The sequence below is a fragment of the Lithobates pipiens genome, unplaced genomic scaffold, assembly GCF_037356315.1.
Source record: "Lithobates pipiens isolate NorthernLeopardFrog02 unplaced genomic scaffold, aLitPip1_a1.2 Scaffold_13, whole genome shotgun sequence".
In the NCBI taxonomy this organism is placed as follows: Eukaryota; Metazoa; Chordata; class Amphibia; order Anura; family Ranidae; genus Lithobates; species Lithobates pipiens.
Window position 1 is genome coordinate 143791207 of NW_027507718.1, and position 19719 is coordinate 143810925.

Below are 19719 nucleotides of genomic sequence, written 5' to 3' on the forward strand. Positions count from 1 at the left end.
AAGAAATGGTTCAAAAAAATTGATACTGTTTAGAGAACTGATTTGAAAAGGAGGTCAGGCTAGGATATCACTGCAAACTTTACAGTTACCAACAAGGGAGGGGGGTATGGTTGTGCTGTACCCCCTGAGCTATTTTTTGGCAGCACCACTACAACATCTAGGGGTTCGTAAAGACCCAGGAGGGAGTTTGGATGGGGGGATTCATGATTTTAGGGGTGCCCCATAAGACATCAATAGAGGTACTGGAGGCAAATTCTTGTGTTAATAGAACAGTAAAGTTAGCCATAAAGGTATGGAAAAGCTATAAATTTGTTGAGTGGCCATGGAGGTGTGACAGAATATACTACCCCCCCCCCCTCTCTGGAATAACCAGAACCTTCAGGAACTGGTATCTATAGGAAAGATCAAAGAATGGGAAATAAAAGGGATTGATAGGTTGGCCCAAATATGGGAGAAATACCCTAGAAACATTTACAGCGAGAAGAATATAGTATACCCAAACAATCTTTTTATAAATATTTAAAAATCAGACATGCCTTGGATGCCCAGTTTGAGAAACAAGGTCCGGATTGGAATAAAATACCTATTCAAAAAATAAGTAGTCTGAGTAAGAGAAGGGAATTTATATCAGAATGTGTGTGTGTGTGTGTGTGTGTGTGTGTGTATGTATATATATATATATATATATATATATATATATATATATATATATATATATATATATATATATATATATATATATATATATATATATATATATAAATATAATATGTGTGTGTGTATGTGTATTGAAGGTCTGGAACTTCTTAAAAGTAGGGGAAAATGGGAAGAAGATCTAGGGATAATCAGATGGGCAATGGAGGAGGATACTGGAGACAGGGCACTTGGTATCGGTCTCACCCGCACAGAAGGTCTCATCTATTCCAGTTCGGACAGACAACAGATGCTAGGTGCCCCAGATGTCAGGATACGGGGGAGTTGCTACTTATGGTATAGAGATGCCCGAAATTATTACGATATTGGACCGGGGTTCTCAATGCCATCATTTTGGTATATGAAATTAAGTTGGAAATGGACCCTAGACTTTGTATCCTAGGCCTGGGAGAGGATATAAGTGGAACAGTAAGTACAATCAAAGTAGTGATGAGATGCCTCTTCCAGGCAAGAAAAATATTAGCACAGAGATGCCAAGCAGAGAAGTCCCCATCAGTAAAAGATTGGGTTAGTATTAGGGTTGTACCGATACTAGTATTGGTATCAGGACCGATACCAAGCATTTGCGCGAGTACTTGTACTCGCACAAATGCTCCTGATGTCAGATCCGATATCTGGTTGGTGGGCAGAGTGAGCTGGTGGATGGAGAGGGCGGGCGGAGCCAGCTGGTGGGCAGAGGGGTCGGGCGGAGCCAGCTGGTGGGCGGAGCCAGCTGGTGGACTGAGGGCGGCAGCCTGTGTAATGAGACGCATTACACGGGGGCCTGTATGAAGGGGGTCTGTCTTCTGCCCTGTACCTGAGACATCAGAGAGAAAGGGGGATATCCGAGAGAAATCGGAATACAGCCCCGGCATCACAGGACAGTGTATGCATCCCAAGCATCACAGGACAGAGTACATACCTCCCATGGTTAAACAAAACCAATCCCCCCCCCTACCACCATCCCTCTCCTCATCATTACACAGGACACTTTCCTCAAAACTACCCCCATTGTTACACAGGACCCCCTCCCTTATACTAACCCCATAATTAAATAACCTCTCTGTGTTTGTTTAGTGTAGAGAGGCAGGGGGGGGTGTGTTTAGGGTGGAGAGGCCAGGATTGGGGGTGATTAGGGTGGAGATGCATGGAGGGGGGTGTTTAGGGTGGAGATGCAGTCGGGGGGGATGTTTAGGGTGGAGATGCAGTCGGGGGGGATGTTTAGGGTGGAGATGCAGTCGGGGGGCATGTTTAGGGTGGAGATGCAGGCAGGGAGGTGAAGAAACCCCCACAGCTGACAGTCACTGCCACGCACAACGACACTCAGCAGCCCAACCCTCTCCCCTCCATGAAGCTCTGCAGCCGCTGGGAAAAGTGATCAGAGCTGTGGGAGGGGGGGCTGGCTCACGGCAGGACACAGTACTCACTGTGGAGCAGTCACACTCGGTTTGCTGCGCTGCAGAGGAGGTGGGGGAAGCGTAATGTCGGGGGAGAGAGAGAGAGACATGCAGGGAGGGGGAGTAAATAAAGCAATCCTCTCCTATCCCCGCACTCACCTGGTGCTCTCTGGTACACTGTCTGCCAGCTCTGTGTCCATCCATCCTCTGCCACTGTGATCCTCCCCGCCTCACATCAAAGGGTCTCAGTCCCAGACTCCCGGATAGTTGCAGTCGCGTCTCTGGAGTCCGCGCTGCACAAGTCACTGTCAGTGAGCCTGCCGGGAAACTAGAAGTGACGCGGCAGTGCCGAAAAAGCACCGCCCAATCACCCTCCGATCCCGGCTAATAAAGGCAAGACATGAGCCAGGGCAAATCAGTGGCGAGTCGGAGTGTGTGCGGGCGCACAGCTTGTGCCCTGCACACACCCTAAACACAGGCAAATCGCCTTCCTAGCCTGCAATTAGCTGATTGCAAGCTGGGAAGCTTCCCATAGACTGCCGTGTGTCCGGCACCCGGACACTCTTAAAGGGACTTTTTTTTTTTTGTTAAAAGCTTGGCGCGGGGGGGGGGGGGGGGGGTCGTGCGGCGCCCTGTCGCCCCCTATGGATGGGCCGCCACTGCTAATAGCGCTTATATATTCTGAAAGTCGTTCAAACTTGATACAGACACACACTTTTGACAAAATAAGCAGCCCAAATGTGAGAAAGATGAAGGAAAATCCGCTCCAAAAGAGAAACGTTCAGGGTAAATTATAATTACTCCAGACAATTAACCATCACCGCAATGCTTGAATGACAATCCCCCAAAATAAATTTACTTACCAGTTATTACTGTATTTATTGCATATCTCTGGGTATGTTATCAGCAAGCCTCTGTGAATCTTCATCCAATATTAGTGGGAAGGCGTGTGGATGTCAGGTGTCTAAAATCAGCATCATTGCATTTTTCCATCTGTTTGTTGCTTGTGACAAGCAAGAAAATAAGAGGGCACATAGCATAATCCAATTTTCCAAAAGTTATGTTTATTTAATAAACCCTCATAGATGTGCACTTACAATAAAAACATAAGTAAAATTATGAAGTCGCTCCCTCCTGATGTACCTCTTCACCTCTACAGCAGTGATCCCGGGTAGGGTAAACTGGAGAGCCAACAGCTTGATTTCAATGGCATGGGTTGCTGCGTGATCAGGTCCTATTCTAGAATAAAGAAGGGGGGGGGGGGGAAGGGACACAGGAGAGATAAGGGAAAAAGGATTGGGAGAGAAAAGAGATAACGTAAAGATACAAGAAAAATGTTTATCTGCCAGATTTTTGATAGATCTATATTTATATGTACAGTATGTATTTTTGTAAAGCATGTAGAAAATCAAGAATATAAAATAAAAAAAAGCGCTGTGGAACCTTGTATTTTTCCATTTACAGAGCGCTGTGGTCAGGTGGGCGTAGCCCCACACGGCCACACCTTTTTGAATTTTGACAGCTAGTGAGTGGAGAAAAACCCCTGCTAGCTGACACAGCGGGGGGGGGAGCTGGAGGTGTGGGGGCCGGTGCATTCAAAACATGTGGCATACCGAATATGGGTGTAACATGTTATGAAAGGTGAACTTATTCTTTTAAGATCTGTTTCCAGTCAACATTTTCAGACAGTTGGTGTCACATTCTCATCAAGTACACTTTGTTGCAAAATTATAGTTGATTTTATGTTTTCAGGCTGCCCAGACCCTGAAGCAGCAAAGTAACACCAAACTAACATTTCCAGCCCCATGCCTTACAGTTGGTATGAGGTTTTTTTCTCCTAAGATGCTAACTTGCACTAAGAATGTCTACTGTTACTGTGACCAAACAACTGGGCCACAGTACGACATATGGACCTGGCATCGAAAGGGTTAAAGGTGAACTTATCCTTTACAGAAGGCAGGTTCCACCTGCGTACTCCCTGGAGGTTGTGATCATTGACCTCAAATCTGGAACACCTGATTCTAATTTTGTGCATTTAAAGGCAGCAGGTTTTTTATCTTAATGCATTCTATGCATTAAGATAAAAAGCCTTCTGTGTGCAGCAGCCCTCCTAATACTTACCTGAGCCCCATCTCTGTCCAGCGATGTCCATGAGTCCCTCTGCTATCCGAGACTCTGCCTCCTTATTGGCTTAGACCCAGCAGCAGCATCATTGGCTCCCGTGGCTGTCAGCCAATCAGGAGAGAGAGGGGGTGAGGCTGAACTGCAGCTGCTTGTCTGACTGGACACAGCTGCAGCTCAGCTCAGGTGTCCCTATAGCAAGCTGGTTGCGGGGGGCGCACTCTAAAGAAGGGAGGGGCCAGAAACACTGTAGAGGGACCCAAAAAGGTGGATCTGGGCTGCTCTGTGCAAAACCCCTGAGCGTGTACGTACAATATGTTTATTTTTTGAAAACAAGACTTTACATTCACTTTAAAGTGGTGGTAAATGTAGGCGTGTACTTACTTTTTTCTTATGTGACAAATCTGCAGTCTTACCTTAGATTATGAAAATAAATACACCATGTCATTTGGTGTAATACGGTATATCATCTTTATCTGTAGGCACTGTTTGAATAAATATCTAATGTTTGCTTGTTCAAATATGTTGAAAAATTTCAAAAAATGTTGTGTGTTGTGTGCAAACATCAGATAGAATGTAACATACATTAATGCTCAGCAGATATTTTTAGAATGTAGCCTAGGCATAGAAGTCCTACACAATTTTTCATTTTTATTGTATATTTTCAATATAGATTTTATTTTTATTTTTTTTTAAATGGTATTTATTTAGTCTTTTCTTCCCACAGACTCTGATGCGGTTTCCTCGCTACCCAGCTGTGGCAAAAGGTATATATACATATACAGTGAATGAATCCATTAAGTTGGAAGCCATTAATCTTTTAAATGGTAATTTACATTAGTGAGCATAATGCCATATCTAATAGACATTTTAATGGACAGTTATGTTAAGAATGTAGGTGTTTTTGGTTAGCTGAATAGTCATTTAATGTATAGCTATATGTTATACTTTCTCTTTAAATAGAAGTGCAAGAGTAGAAGTCCATAGTGCAATTCCATTCACTCTATTTGCAGGAGCCCAAATATGTTGCATAAAGGTTTGACTGTGCTGACAGAGATCTAATCAAAGCTCTGTGTCTGAAAAAGGATACCATAGGACCAAGCATAATTACGTGACCATGTCACCACAGGGTCACATTTAAAATGCGTAAATGCTTACATGAGTTGAATTCTTGCAGTGGTCAGCAGAGGTAAGGCATGCATTTCACCTATGGCAGCATTAATTTTGTCTTCCCAGGTGGATAGAGCGGGGGGGGGGGTAGAAAAGGTCCACTTACATAATATTTCTTTTTTGGCTTCAAAGAGTAAATATGAGATTAGTAGTTTGCTATGATGTGATCTTTGTTAATCATCAATACCAAGTAGCGAAAGTTCAGGTGTCATAGGAACTGTGAGCTCCAGGTCCAGAACATATGTATATATGTGCCCGAATATATCCTACACGCGGGGCATTGGGGATCTCTATCAGGGTATATTCTGGACATACGCACTGGGGTAAAGTACACCCTGTGCAGAAATTTAGTTTGTTTGAGCTTATCCCCTGCAGAAATGACCAGTTTGGGACTACTCTCCAAACAACCTTCCCAGTCCTCCCTCTCCAGGGTTGAGATATCTGCCCTTCACATTTTCCAAAGCCTATCCAATTTTTGTGAGTCAATAGGAAGCAGGGTGCCATACAGCACAGAGAGAGGCTTTGTCAGGTCATCACTGGACAGGTGGTTTTCCACCAGGTCCAATTGAAGAGTCAGAGGTGTGGGAAACTGGGCCCTAGCAGCGTGATGAAGTTGGGCATACCGGAAATACATCCAGCCAGGGAGGTCATAAGTTCTAGTTAATTGGGGTAGGGTCGCTAATATGCCCGCAGGCATGATATCTCAATGTTTTTATACCAAATTCGTGCCCAGACCTGGGGATCCGGCATTGACCCAAAGTGAGGCAGATTAGGATTACCCCATAGTGGCCGGACCGGGGACCAGCGTTCTGCCTGGAAGAACCTATGTTGGGCCATAGTCCACACTTTTACCATCGCTTTCGTAGGTGCAGGGAGGTCCTCATGTTTTTCCTCCAGATTGCCTGCATCCCCCGGACCTCCAAAGACTCCCTGACTAAAATCGACAGGGGCTCTAGCGCCAGGGCAAACAGGTCGGGAGATAGGGGACACCCCTGACGGTTACCTCTCTGCAGCGGGAAGGATTCAGAGATCCAGTCATTAGTGCGTACCCTAGCCTTTGGTGCTCTGTAACCAGCGTATAAACTTTGGCCCAAAGCCCAATTGTTGCAGCACCCCCCACAGGTATCCCCACTCCACTGAATCTAATGCCTTTTCAGCATCAAGGGAGGCAATAACACCTGATCCAGCATTGTCGTGAGTCAGGGACAAGTGTAGGAAGAGACTCCTAATGTTTGTCTGTGCCTTTGCCTGGCATAAACCCGGTCTGGTCAACATGTATTAGTGTTGATATTACCGAGGATAGTGGGGTAGCCAGCATGTTTGCCAATATTTTTGCGTCCATGTTGAGCAGTGATATGGGTCTGTAAGACGCACATTCCTGTAAGTATTTACCGGGCTTAGGGATTAGGACAATGATTAGCCTCCTCCATAGACTCTCTGGAAGCATATTTGCCTCCGCAAGTCCAGAGAGGAGGGTTTTTAATCTAGGCACAAGGAGATCTGCATGCTAAGAGTAAAACTCTGTAGGCAGGCCATCAGCACCCGGGATCTTTCCTCTCTGTAGACCCCCAATGTAGAACCTCCTTCCAGGGAAATATCCCCATCAAGTTGAGGCTTGGCATCCTAGGAAAGTGAATAGTTTCCAGGTAGTTCAGATGGGGAAAGATGGGTCCTAGATGTGTATACGTCCCTTAAAAAATTCAGAAAATCTGCGGTTGATGTCCTTAGGAGAGGTCACCGGCTGCCCACTGGCATCCGGAATACTTGCTATGTGTGTTGATGCCATCTGACCCCTTGCCAGCCAGGCTAAAAGTCTTCCATTTTTATTACTGTATTCAAATATTCTCTGCTTAGAATACAGCATAGATTTTTGGGTTTGCTCTATATTATGTAGGGAAGGATCCTGAAGGGCCCTTTGCCATGTGTAATGATTAGTGTCAGTAGGGGATTGCGCATATGTTGCCTCACATCTTACCGTCTCACCTTCCAGAGCTTCCAGAGAACGAGAGGCCTCGCTCTGCAAAGGGGATATGCGGGAGATATACTCTCCCCTTAATCCAGGCTTTGAATGTATCCCATAGAGTCGCGCCCTGGCAGTTTCCCCATTCAGGACCCAAAAATTACAAATTACTTCCATCATTGATTCTTGTATCTGTTCATCTATTGCCCAGAACTTGGACAGACACCACCGTTTCAACCCAGGGGATTTAGCTAGGGAAATGGTAATATGGATAGGGGCATGATCCGAGATCCCCGGGTAAGTGTTTTGCCTCTCTCATCCAGCCTAGAGCCCCAAAAGAGGCGTAGGCCAGAGCTATACAGGATAGAGCCGATAGGAGGTGGAGTGGCAGGTATACTCTCTGTGTCTAGGATGGAAGTGCCGCCATATATCAGTAAGAGCAAAAGTATCTGCCCAATTCTGTAAATATGGGGAAGGGCGAGTTCCTGTGTGCAGTCTGTCCATGTCCTGTGAGGGCACCATGTTGAAATCACCAAGCATAAAGACCTGAGTATTAAAACCCATTACAATTTGCCATGTCATATAGAATTTGCACAGTTGCCGGAGGGGGAATATACAGGCCCACCAGGACCACTTGCATGAATAATCACAAATCTACCCCCAGGGTCCGTTTGGATATTCAATATTTGGAATGGAAGGGATCTATGGACCAATATGCTTACCCCCCCCCCCCTAGCATAATTAGAGAAGATGAGTGATGGTGAGTTCCCACCCATGCCCTCCTGAGACCAAGGATCCTATTGCCAATCAAGTGGGTTTCTTGGAGGACACATGTGTGGGTTATACATCTGTAGATATTTGAAAACCAACGATCTTTTATTGGCTGAATTTAGGCCCCCGGACATTCCAAGATATGATAGATACTCTAGTCATCAGCTATTGATTATAGATAAAATGCCATAATCCAGATATCACCCCAGTCCCATAGTTGAGTTCCAGGGGCGTAAAGTCAGAACAGTGTGCAGTTTTCGTTGTACACAATGTCAGGTTATTTGTTAGCACATTATAACCAGACTGTACATGTAAGATATCACAACTCCAGTGGTAATAAAGCAGCTCTAAGCTTTAAACCGTAACAATGAAAACCCCTAATATCTGCAATGGCAGAAAACATCCCCTCCATCCCCACATTTCCAGCCGAGACTGGTAATGTATCATAACCCCAAATCCCCAACAGTAACGATATTCTATAGAGGGCGTGAACTCAGTGCAAGAGGTGTTACCTAACAGGGCAACAGAGATGCTGGTATGGAGTTGTATAGACATTCTCCTGGGTGGTCCCAGGGATGAAAAACTTCTTATGATCTTTGAACTAATGAACATTGTCCCAATCACTTGAATCTCAGAATACGGTAAAAGAAAGTTATATATACATTGGGGCTACACAGTGGTGTAGTGGGTAGCGCCTAGCAGTAAATGGGGTCGCTGGTTCGAATCCCAACCAGGACACTACCTGCCTAGAGCTTGCATGTTCTCCCTGTGCCTGCTCCGGTTTCCTCCCACACTCCAAAAACATGCAGGTAGGTTAATTGGCTTCTGTCCAAAATCGGTCCTAGTATAAGAATGGGGAACTTGGATTGTGGGTTCCTTGAGGGTAGGGACTGATTTGATTGTGCAATGTACAGTAATAGGGACAATTGTAGACACGCACTCAGGTTGAACTGGATGGATTGGGGTCTTTATTCTACCTTACTAACTATAACCTACTGCAGAGATTGCTCACCGCTGTGTTTCACTAACTAACCAGCTCAGTCTATTCCCCCCAAGGCTGGTTTCAGGAAACCGGGTCTGATCAATTAAGCCTTGCCTGGGAGAAAGACAGTCATCCAGTAATGAGGACAGTTCCATTGTGCATCCAGTCTAGTGTCTCCAGATTTTAGAGAGAATTATCCGTTCCCAGTAGCCTATATCAATAGGGAGGGAAACTCGTAGGTGTCCTCCATCGGCACTTAAAAGCATACAGGACATAACGCCACCCACACATGGGTGAGGAAAAAGAAAATTGCACAGAATCCCATGCCTTTTGCCATCATGTACACCATTGCTGTCCTGTCTGTAGTGCATAGGTAGCACCATTCCTGGATCAATATGAGAGACTAAACTAGCGATATGGCATCCCCAGAGGTAGCAGTCCATCTAGCCCCAAACAATCGGGCAGAGTACATTTGAGGAAGCTAATGCAGCCCCCTAGTCTGCAGTGGGAAGCCTAAATATAAAGATAAGTTCCGGTTTAGCCTCCAGAATTACCAAGGCACTGGGGATGCAATTGGGATATCTGTCGTGTGCGGATGGGATGAAGCACCAGTCCTTATCTTACAGCAGGTTTAACAATTAACAAAGAGGAAGGAAAGAACTGTGGGACTGATCCATAACAGGCCTGTAGCCAACCACTAGCGATGGGGAGGCAACAACTCCAGCCAAGCATTGCGAGGTATTGTAAAAAAATCTGACAGTTTCTCCGTCGTGGACCCTCAATCTTGCAGGGAAAAGGACACTATTTTATGTTTTGCGCCCGGAGCCCCACTTTCACCTGGTCAAATGACCTGCGTATCTTTTGGGTCTCGAGAGTAGTCTGGAAAGAAAAGCAAGCTGGTGTTTTGATATTTTAACTCGCTCGACTTATGAGCTGCCCGAAGGATCTCGCCCCGATCTCTAAAGTTAGGCATCCTGAAAATCAGGGTGCGAGGATTGGCTCCAGGGGTCCGGGGACCGGGGTTGGATCCGGTGGGCATGTTCCACTGTAAAATAGGGCGAGAACTGTGCTGCCGGTAGAAAGCCTCTCAGCAAGTCCTCCACAAACACTGTGGGGTTTTTCCCCTCCACTCCCTCGGGCATGCCGATGATACGGAGATTATTCCTCCTGTTTCTGTTTTTGGCATCGTAGACAGTGGCACGCAGGCGCACTGGACAGGCCTCAGATCGTGGAGATATGCCGGTTGTGTCGGCTCCCGTGCACCTGCGCGGGAGTGACATCATCGCGGCTCTGGCGAATCACAGCGCCGGAGCAGTGAGACCCGGAAGTCGCTCCAGGATACATGGCAGCGGTGAAGAGGAAGACTGAGGACCACTTCGGGGGCTTCGTTCTCAGGCAAGTTATTCATAATGAGCTAGTATGCTATGCATACTAGCTCATTATGACTTTGCCTTACAAGGTGTGTTTTTTTTTTTTGTTTTTGTTTTTTATATTGCCTTTACTTCCTGTTTAATCTTCGTTTAGAGAGTGTGGAGCGATGCTGTGTCTTCTGTCTGTCCCAATTAGTGCTCCACCTTCAATACCCTCGAGTGCAGTTTATCTACGTCCTGTTGGATAAGCCTGACATCCTAGCTGCACGGCTTCTAGTTTATTAGTGAGTGTGGCCAGACAAGTTGCAATCGCCGCCATCACCTCTTGGACGCCCAGCCTCGCCTCCGCCGTTTGCTCTTCCATCTCCGTTTGTCATTCAAAGTGTGAGAACACCGAACGCTGAAAATTGGTCTGGTCAGGAGAGGGGTTTACGTACCCAGTAGGCAAGTGGTTAATATGGGGGTAGACCTCAATGACCAGTTGGTGCTGTACCTAATTGCCCATAAGTTCAGACGCTGGTATAAAAAAGTGTCTATTTCAATTGGCTCTGCTGAATGCTGTTGTGCTATACAAAGCTTCAGGACGAACTGGATCCTTCCTTAAATTCCAGGAAGGGATCATCAGAGAGAGCCCTTCTGTTTCCAGACGGTGCTTTGATCCAACTTCCAAACGCAAATGCAGTAAGCCGGCTGCATGAGAGGCATTTTCCGCATGTCCTCTCTGGTACACCTAGCTAAAGAAACCCCCCAAAGATGATGTTGTGTCTGTAGAAAGCGCGGATATAGACGTGACACCGGTTATTATTTATTGTCCCTCCTGTCCTAACCAACCTGGTCTTTGCATTGGTGACTGTTTCAAATGCTACCACACGCTAGTTGAGTATTGGCATAGGGTACAGCACCACACAGTCCTAGGCACACGTACACAGGGTCTCGGGGTGTCGAAAGATGTGATGGCCCTAATCTGCAATGTTCAGTTTACATTTTTTTTGTTTGTTTTACAGTTTTTATGAAAGTTAAAGAAAAAAAACACAAAAATAAAATAGCCAAAAATGGTTGTGCTCTCGCTCTCTCTCCTCGCTCTCTCTCCTCGCTCTCTCTCCTCGCTCTCTCTCCTCGCTCTCTCTCCTCGCTCTCTCTCCTCGCTCTCTCTCCTCGCTCTCTCTCCTCGCTCTCTCTCCGCGCTCTCTCTCTCTCGCGCTCCTCTCTCTCTCGCGCTCCTCTCTCTCTCGCGCTCCTCTCTCTCTCGCGCTCCTCTCTCTCTCGCGCTCCTCTCTCTCTCTCGCGCTCCTCTCTCTCTCTCGCGCTCCTCTCTCTCTCGCGCTCCTCTCTCTCTCGCGCTCTCTCGCGCTCTCTCGCGCTCCTCTCTCTCTCTCGCGCTCTCTCGCGCTCCTCTCTCTCTCTCGCGCTCTCTCGCGCTCCTCTCTCTCTCTCGCGCTCTCTCGCGCTCCTCTCTCTCTCGCGCTCTCTCGCGCTCCTCTCTCTCTCGCGCTCTCTCGCGCTCCTCTCTCTCTCGCGCTCTCTCGCGCTCCTCTCTCTCTCGCGCTCTCTCGCGCTCCTCTCTCTCTCGCGCTCTCTCGCGCTCCTCTCTCTCTCGCGCTCTCTCGCGCTCCTCTCTCTCTCGCGCTCTCTCTCTCCTCTCTCTCCTCTCTCTCTCCTCTCTCTCTCTCTCTCTCTCTCTCTCTCTCTCTCTCTCTCTCTCCTCTCTCTCTCTCTCTCTCTCTCTCTCCTCTCTCTCTCTCTCTCTCTCTCTCTCTCTCTCTCTCTCTCCTCTCTCTCTCTCCTCTCTCTCCCTCTCGCGCTCTCTCTCGCTCTCCTCTCTCTCGCGCGCGCTCTCCTCTCTCTCGCGCGCTCGCTCGTTATCGCTCTCGCTCTCTCTCTCGCGCTCTCTCTTGTTATGTCTGTTTTATTTTACTATGTTTTTTTTGTGCTTTGCAGGTATAGTATGCTATACTGTAATATTTTATTGTTAACCATAATTTGCTTAGCAGATATGCCATTCAGCTGCAGCATGGGCTTATTTATCTAGACAGCAACAGCGTTTGCGCCCACAATACATAAAGCCGTGACTCCAGCGCTGTCTGGGGGTGATTTTAAAAAAAAAAAGCATTTATGCTGAAGCATGGGGGCAGGGGTGGAGGAGCGATTTGCTCCTAATATTAGGGGCATATATTTTTTTAGGCACAGATTGCAATGTTTTATTTTTACTATGTTTTATTGTATTTGCTTTTCAGGTATGGTAAATCTTACTGTTATACTGTAATTTTACTTTGTTTTATTGTTAGCCATCATTTGCTTAGCAGGTATGCCATTCAGCTGCAGCATGGGTTTATTTATCTTGACAGCAACAGCATTTGCTTCCACGATACAAAAAGCCGTGACTGCAAAAAAAAAAATGGTGCCTATATGCCCATCATTAGAAGTGGATGGATGAAGAGCAGTAGTCTAATGGCATACCCACCGATCAATTTTTTTTTCTTTCAGCCCATGGGCTGCATTAAAAAAAGAACATTGCAATGTATGCCCAACAAGGGTCAGCAACGTACTGGTATGTTGCTGGACTTTGAGTGATTATACCAAAATGATGCCTGCAGGTTTAGGTATCATCTTGGTATCATTCTTTTCAGCCAGCAGTCGGCTTTCATTCAAAGCTAATTAGCCTCTATACTGCTTTTATAAGCAATGGGAGGGAAAGTCCTCCCACTGTCTTCCATGGTTTTCTCTGGCTCTCATGTCCCAACAGGGAACCCGAAAATGCAGCCGGGGGTTCCGCCAGCTGACCATAGAGCTGATCAGAGACCAGAACGGCTCCAATCATCTCTGACCAAAGAAAGCTACGAGCATTTTATGACTTGGGTTTCGCCGGATTTAAACAGCATCATTGGGAAATTGGCAAAGCATTTTATCACACCGATCTTGGTTTGGTCAGATGCTTTGAGGACAGAGGAGAGATCTAGGGTCTAATAGACCCCATTTTTTTCAAAAAAGAGTGCCTGTCACTACCTATTGCTATCATAGGGGATATTTACATTCACTGAGATAACAATAAAAATTATTTAAAAAAATTAAAGGAACAGTTTAAAAATATAATAAAGCAAAATAAATAATTAAAAAAAACAAAAAAGCACTCCTGTCCCCCTGTGCTCACATGCAAATGCGAACGCAAGCGTCGGTCTGGTGTCATATGTAAACAGCAATTGCACCATGCATGTGAGGTATCACCGCAAAGGTCAGATCAAGGGCAGTCATTTTAGCAGTATATCCCCTCTGTAAATCTAAAATGGTAACCTGTAAAAGCTTTTAAAGGCTTTTAAAAATGTATGTAGTTTGTCGCCGCTGTACGTTTGTGCGCAAACTTAAAGTATGTTGTAAGATCATCATTTTTTATTTCATCAAACATTTGGGCAATATAGTGTGTTTTAGTGCATTACAATAAAGTATTTTTTATTTTTTTATTTTTTTCAAAAAAATTGTGTTTGAAACATTGCTGCGCAAATATGGTGTGAAAAAAATAAATCTGTAGGGCCTTTGCTTTAAAAAAAAAAAAATATATAATAGGGGCGTGTCCGGCCGGCGAAGCAAATGGCCACGTAATCCGGAGCTCCTGCATCCTCGCACACTAAGCGGCTCACAGCGGGGACAGGGGAAGAAAGCCAGCGCCGCGAATAGGCTCCCCACATTGCCGACTACAGCGGGAACAAAGCGGTGCCATGTCCAAGCGGCGAAAAGTAAACAAACCTCCGCAAAGACTCACTGACTTTTATCCGGTGGCTCCTCCACAAGGTAAGCAGCATGGCACCGAGAACTAAAGGCACACACCACTGAGTCAGCATACGCTTACATAGGGCGTCAGGCTGCCACACTACAAGATGAGCATGGGGAGATATCCCCTCCTCCTACCCCCACCACCCGGAGCCCAGTGAAATCTAAGCAGCGCGGGGAAGAGGACACATTCTCCCCCAGGATGCAGCAGGCAGCACTGCAGAATAACCCACAGGAGGCCCCAATAGAGATTTTCCTAGCAACGGAACAGCCTATATCAGAGAACACAATGAAAAATATGTTGCTCTCCCTTAGAACAATGCACAGTGACTTTTCAGACATGTTTGGCCCGTTAAATGATGTGGTGCAGTCTCACATGGGTAAAATTCAACACTTTAAAACTAAGGTGGCGGAACTGTATGCCGCACACAATGACATAGTAGGCGCATACACTGACCAAGAATCTGAGATCAACGCTTGCAAAACAAAATGGCGGATCTGGAGGACCGCTCCAGAAGAAATGGTATCAAATTCAGAGGCATTCTTGAAACTATACCCCCTAATGAGCTCACTAACTTCGTACAGCGCCTCTTGAAGGCCTTGATCCTGGCCCTGAGTGACATCGAACTCTGTGTTGATAGAGTGCACCGTATACCCAAACCCAAATTTCTACCCAACACCGCGCCCAGAGATACTCTGGCACGCATCCACAATTTCCACGTGAAAAAAACTTTATAACAGCAGCCAAACAAAGCCCAGCAGTTCCGGAGGAATTTATGGGTATCTCCCTATTAACGGACATATCGCAGCAGGCAGCTATGAATAGGAAGAAACTCACTCCACTCACCAAAATCCTGCGCAACAGCATCATATACCATTGGAGGTTCCCTACCAAACTACTTGTTACATGGAATGGTAAATTATACCCCATCTACAGTTTGGAAAAAGGCATCCAGCTATTTAAACAGTGGCAACTTCTCCCATTTTTTACATAAAGTTGACATTAATGATATATTGTTCGAACATGGCATGGTTATATGTGGAATTACACCCCCAAAATACATTCTGCTGCTTCTCCTGTGTATACCACACAGCATACCACATGTGTGCGACTTTTGGGAGCCTAGCCGCTTATAGGACCCCAAAAACCAATCACAACCTTTAGGATTTCTAAAGGTGTAAAATTGTGAAATGTCCAGATAGCACAACCCCCCCCATGACCCCAATTTGGAAAGTAGACACCCCAAGATATTTGCTAAGAGGCATGGCGAGTATTTTGTAGATCTCATTTATTTTTGAAAATGAAGTGATGAATGAAAGTAAAGACATTTTTTATTTATTTTTTTAAACTTTGTGACAAAGCGAGATCTGCAAAATACTCAACATGCCTCTCAGCAGATAGCTTGGGGTGTCTACTTTCCAAAATGGGGTCATGGGGGGGTTGTTGTGCTATCTTGTCATTTCATGGCCTCCGAAACTGTGAGGAAGTGAAATCACCATTTTACTCCCTTAGAAAGCCTTGAAGCTGGTGATTGGTTTTTGGGGTCCTGTATTTGGCTAGGCTATCAAAAGGTATCCCCGTACTCGCAGAAGCAGCCAAATGTATGTTGGGGTGTAGTGAGGAGTGAAATCAAAAATTACGCCCTTAGAAAGCCAGAAGGCGGTGCTTAGATTTCAGGGTCCTGTATGCGGCTAAGATCCCAAAAAGTCTCACACATGAGGTATCTCCATACCTAGGAGAAGCAGCAGAATGTATTTTTGGGTGCAATTCCACATATAACCATGGCATGTGTGAGCAATATAACCTTTAGTGACAACTTTGTGTAAAAAAATTTTTTTGTAATTTTTCAATCACTTGTGAAAAAAATAAAATATTCAATGGGCTCAACATGCCTCTCCGAAATTTCCTTGGGGTGTCTGCTTTCCAAAATGGGGTCATTTGGGGGGGGGGGGGTTGTACTGCCCTGCCCTTTTTAGCACCTCAAGAAATGAGATGGGTAGTTATAAATTAAAAGCTGCATGAATTCCAGAAAATGTACCCTAGTTTGTAGACGCTATAACTTTTACGCAAGCCAATAAATATATGCTTATTGACATTTTTTACCAAAGACATGGCTGAATACATTTTGGCCTAAATGTATGACTAAAATTGAGTTTATTAAAGCGGAGCTTCACCCTAAAGTGGAACTTCCACTCATCGGAACCCTCCCCCCTCCGGTGCCACATTTGGCACCTTTCAGTGGGGAGGGGGGGTGCAGATAACTGTATAATACAGGTATTTGCACCCACTTCTGGGCATAGAGAACCACAGAATCTGCGGGTATTTACACCACTTCCTATCCCTTCCCCACTGTCTGCTGGGAAACGCACGGGTTCCAGAGACAGCAGAAACCATCTGTATTCTGCAGCGTGACTCACACATGCGCAGTAGGGAACCGGGAAGTAAAGACGCAAGGCTTCACGTCCTGATTCCCATACCAAAGATGGCGGCAGCAGCACCCAAGAGCCAAGCAACAGATCGGCTTCGGGTACCAACATCGCAGGCGTGCTGGACAGGTGAGTGTCCATATTTTAAAAGTCAACAGCTTCAGTATTTGTAGCTGCTGACGTTCAATTTTAAAAAGCCGGAGTTCTGCCCTTTTTTTTAAATTATTTATTTATTTTATAGCCAAAAATAGAAAATATTGTTTTTCAAAATTTTCGGTCTTTTTCTGTTTTTATGTTACAAAACATAAAAATGACAGAGGCAATCCAATACTATCAAAAGGAAGCTCTATTTGTGGGAAACATAGGACGCAAATTTCGTTTGGGTACAGCACTGCATGACTGCGCAATTACCAGTTAAATCAGCGCAGTGTAAAATTGTAAAAAGTGCTCTGGTCTTGAGCAGCCTAACCCTCTGGGGCTTAAGTGGTTATACACAGTTACATAGTAGATGAGGTCGAAAAAAGACACAAGTCGATCAAGTCCAACCTATGTGTGATTATATGTCAGTATTACATTGTATATCCCTGTATGTTGCGGTTGTTCAGGTGCTTATCTAATAGTTTCTTGAAACAATCGATTCCCCCCACTGAGACCACTGCCTGGGGAAGGGAATTCCACATCCTTGCTGCTCTTACAGTAAAGAACCCTCTACGTAGTTTAAGGTTAAACCTCTTTTCTTCTAATTTTAATGAGTGGCCACGAGTCTTGTTAAACTCCCTTCCGCAAAACAGTTTTATCCCTATTGTGGGGTCACTAGTATGGTATCTCTATATTGAAATCATATCCCCTCTCAAGTGTCTCTTTTCCAGAGAGAATAAGTTCAGTGTTCGCAGCCTTTCTTCATAACTAATATCCTCCAGACCCTTTATTCGCTTTGTTGCCCTTCTTTGTAATCGCTTAATTTCCCGTAGATCCTTCCTGAGGACTGGTGCAAAGAACTGGACAGCATATTCTAGGTGAGCCCGGACCGGAGTCTTGTAGAGCGGTAGAATTATCGTTTTATCTCTGGAGTTGATCCCCCCCCCCTTTTCTCAAGTCATCTTCCAGGACGGCACACCTGAGAGATGAGAGGCTCCTCCCTACAGGAAACGCAATCAATCGACAGCTGTTTTAAGCCCCCACCCTTCCCCTTGATCCTCAGTTTTTGATTGTGTTTCTCCCTACACAGCGAAACTGTTTTTTTTTTTTTTCCAAATGACCCGAAGCCTGGGGCTGGTGGCCTCCCCCTGGGAGCCGGACCACAAGCTTGGGAAGCCTCTGGGTCTGGTAGGATATTCTTGTCCTTCCTGGGGGGTTCCCCCATCTTTTCTTCGGGGGGGGGGCAGCAGAAATTGGAAGAGCCCCCCTGAGAGCTGAAGGACCCTGGGTACAGTGGTGAACCCAGAACTTCAGGGGCCATTATCCTGTCTCCCCTCCTTACCTGTACAGGTGGCTGTTCAGAGGGGGGTGCTGGCCATCGGTTCTTTCCAGGGGGATCTTGTCCCCAACTCCTGGGTCCCCAGTAGCTCGCGTGGGCTGCCGGAGAGGGCGTGGCAACAATCACCCGCGTCATTTTCAAACTTCGGGAAAATGGCGGCATTCTTACCCAGAAGGGAAGGCTGAGAGTCAGTAGGAGCAGGCGCCCACATCCTCCTTTCGCTAGAGCGAGGAGGCACCAGTTTACTACGGTGGATGTCTGCCTTAACCACCTCAGATGGGACTGAGGAACGGAAGGCATTGCCCCCCCCCCCCCCCCATGTATATAGACTGACTGGTACAGTGCAGGACACAGCCTAACCTGGCACCTCCCTATGTGGACAGCAGTTGGGGGGGGGGGGGCACTTTGGTGGCTATCCTCCTTGCTTGTGGACCATAAGGATGGAAAGGCAAGCCGCTGGCTGTGGCAAAAAGAGGAAGACTACAACGGTGAGTACTTTCCTTTTGCCGTGGGAATTTAGCTGCAAAATCCCCAATTCCAACCAGAGGGATTCTGGGCATTTGAGATCTCCCCTGGGGTCTGGATTCAAATAGCCCTTAAGCTTCTGCTAAAAACACCAGCTGCAGCTCCCTCTTACATCAGAGACGCTGTATGGTGGACAGGTGGTGCAGAGGAATGAGTGTGCCTAAATCACCTCAGATGGGAAAGAGGTAGGTAGGCCATTGCTCCCCCTTCCCTGTGTATATACTGACTGGTGCAGTGCAGAACCTGGGGTCGGAAAACAAATGGCCCAGACACCACTGCTAAAACCACCAGCCACAGCTCCCTCTTACAGCAGAGACACTGTGGTTATCGCAGCAGTAGGTTGCCAGCCTCTCCCTACATGCCCAGTTGTGGTACATTAGTAGGGATGAATATAGCATACAGAGGGGACCTGGTAGATACAAAGTTACTTACAGGCCAGGTATACCACTGAACAAGTTATTAATTGGGCAGTGGTTGGTGGATTCAGAAGCTCCCCTGGTCAGCAGGTGCACTAGGTTACCGGCCCTATTAGCCCAGCTGCAAGGAATCTGAAGTTGCTTCATGATGCTTAAAAGCTGACCTAACATTCAAGGAGGGCAGGGACCAAGCTTCTGTGTGGCACAGTAGGGGTTCCCTTGAGACAGATCCTCTTTTTGGGGGTTGCTTGCTATAGGTAACCTTCATAAGCTCCAACCTCCCACTCCACCTTTACACTGTGGTTATATTATAGTGTAGGAGGTAAGAAGAAACTTTTTTTTTGTTTTGGGCTACAATCCACTCAGTGGCAGATCTAAAGGCGATTCACCATAGATCGCTTCCTACATCCTTTTAATTGAGGATTTTCTGTGCAAACTTATGCAAGAGCTACATAATTGCTTGTTTGAAGCCTGCAAGTAGCTATTTACTCCCCCCCCCCCCAGCTAAATTGGTAACCACCTCTTCTAGAGGCTGTCTTAAATTGGTCTCTAGGGCTGGGCTCATTGAGACTTTAGTTGCTAATCAGCACCACCTGGGTATGAGCTGGCTAGCGTTTGCTCAGTCTATGGAGGTAAGGTAGGACAACA

The 19719-nt window shown here is 46.2% G+C and overlaps 1 protein-coding gene across 5 annotated transcripts in view; it reads left to right on the forward strand.

The window, feature by feature from the left end:
- The window catches only part of APBA3 (amyloid beta precursor protein binding family A member 3), a 245134-nt gene that overhangs the window by 68753 nt on the left and 156662 nt on the right, over positions 1-19719 (forward strand). For 3 of the 5 annotated variants that reach the window (XM_077475672.1, XM_077475668.1, XM_077475669.1), the window contains exon 2: positions 4939-5038. In XM_077475672.1, coding sequence (XP_077331798.1) covers positions 4939-5038 — 100 coding nt within the window. The remainder of the gene's footprint in view (positions 1-4938; positions 5039-19719) is intronic. The other 2 variants (XM_077475671.1, XM_077475670.1) reach the window with 1 other exon arrangement.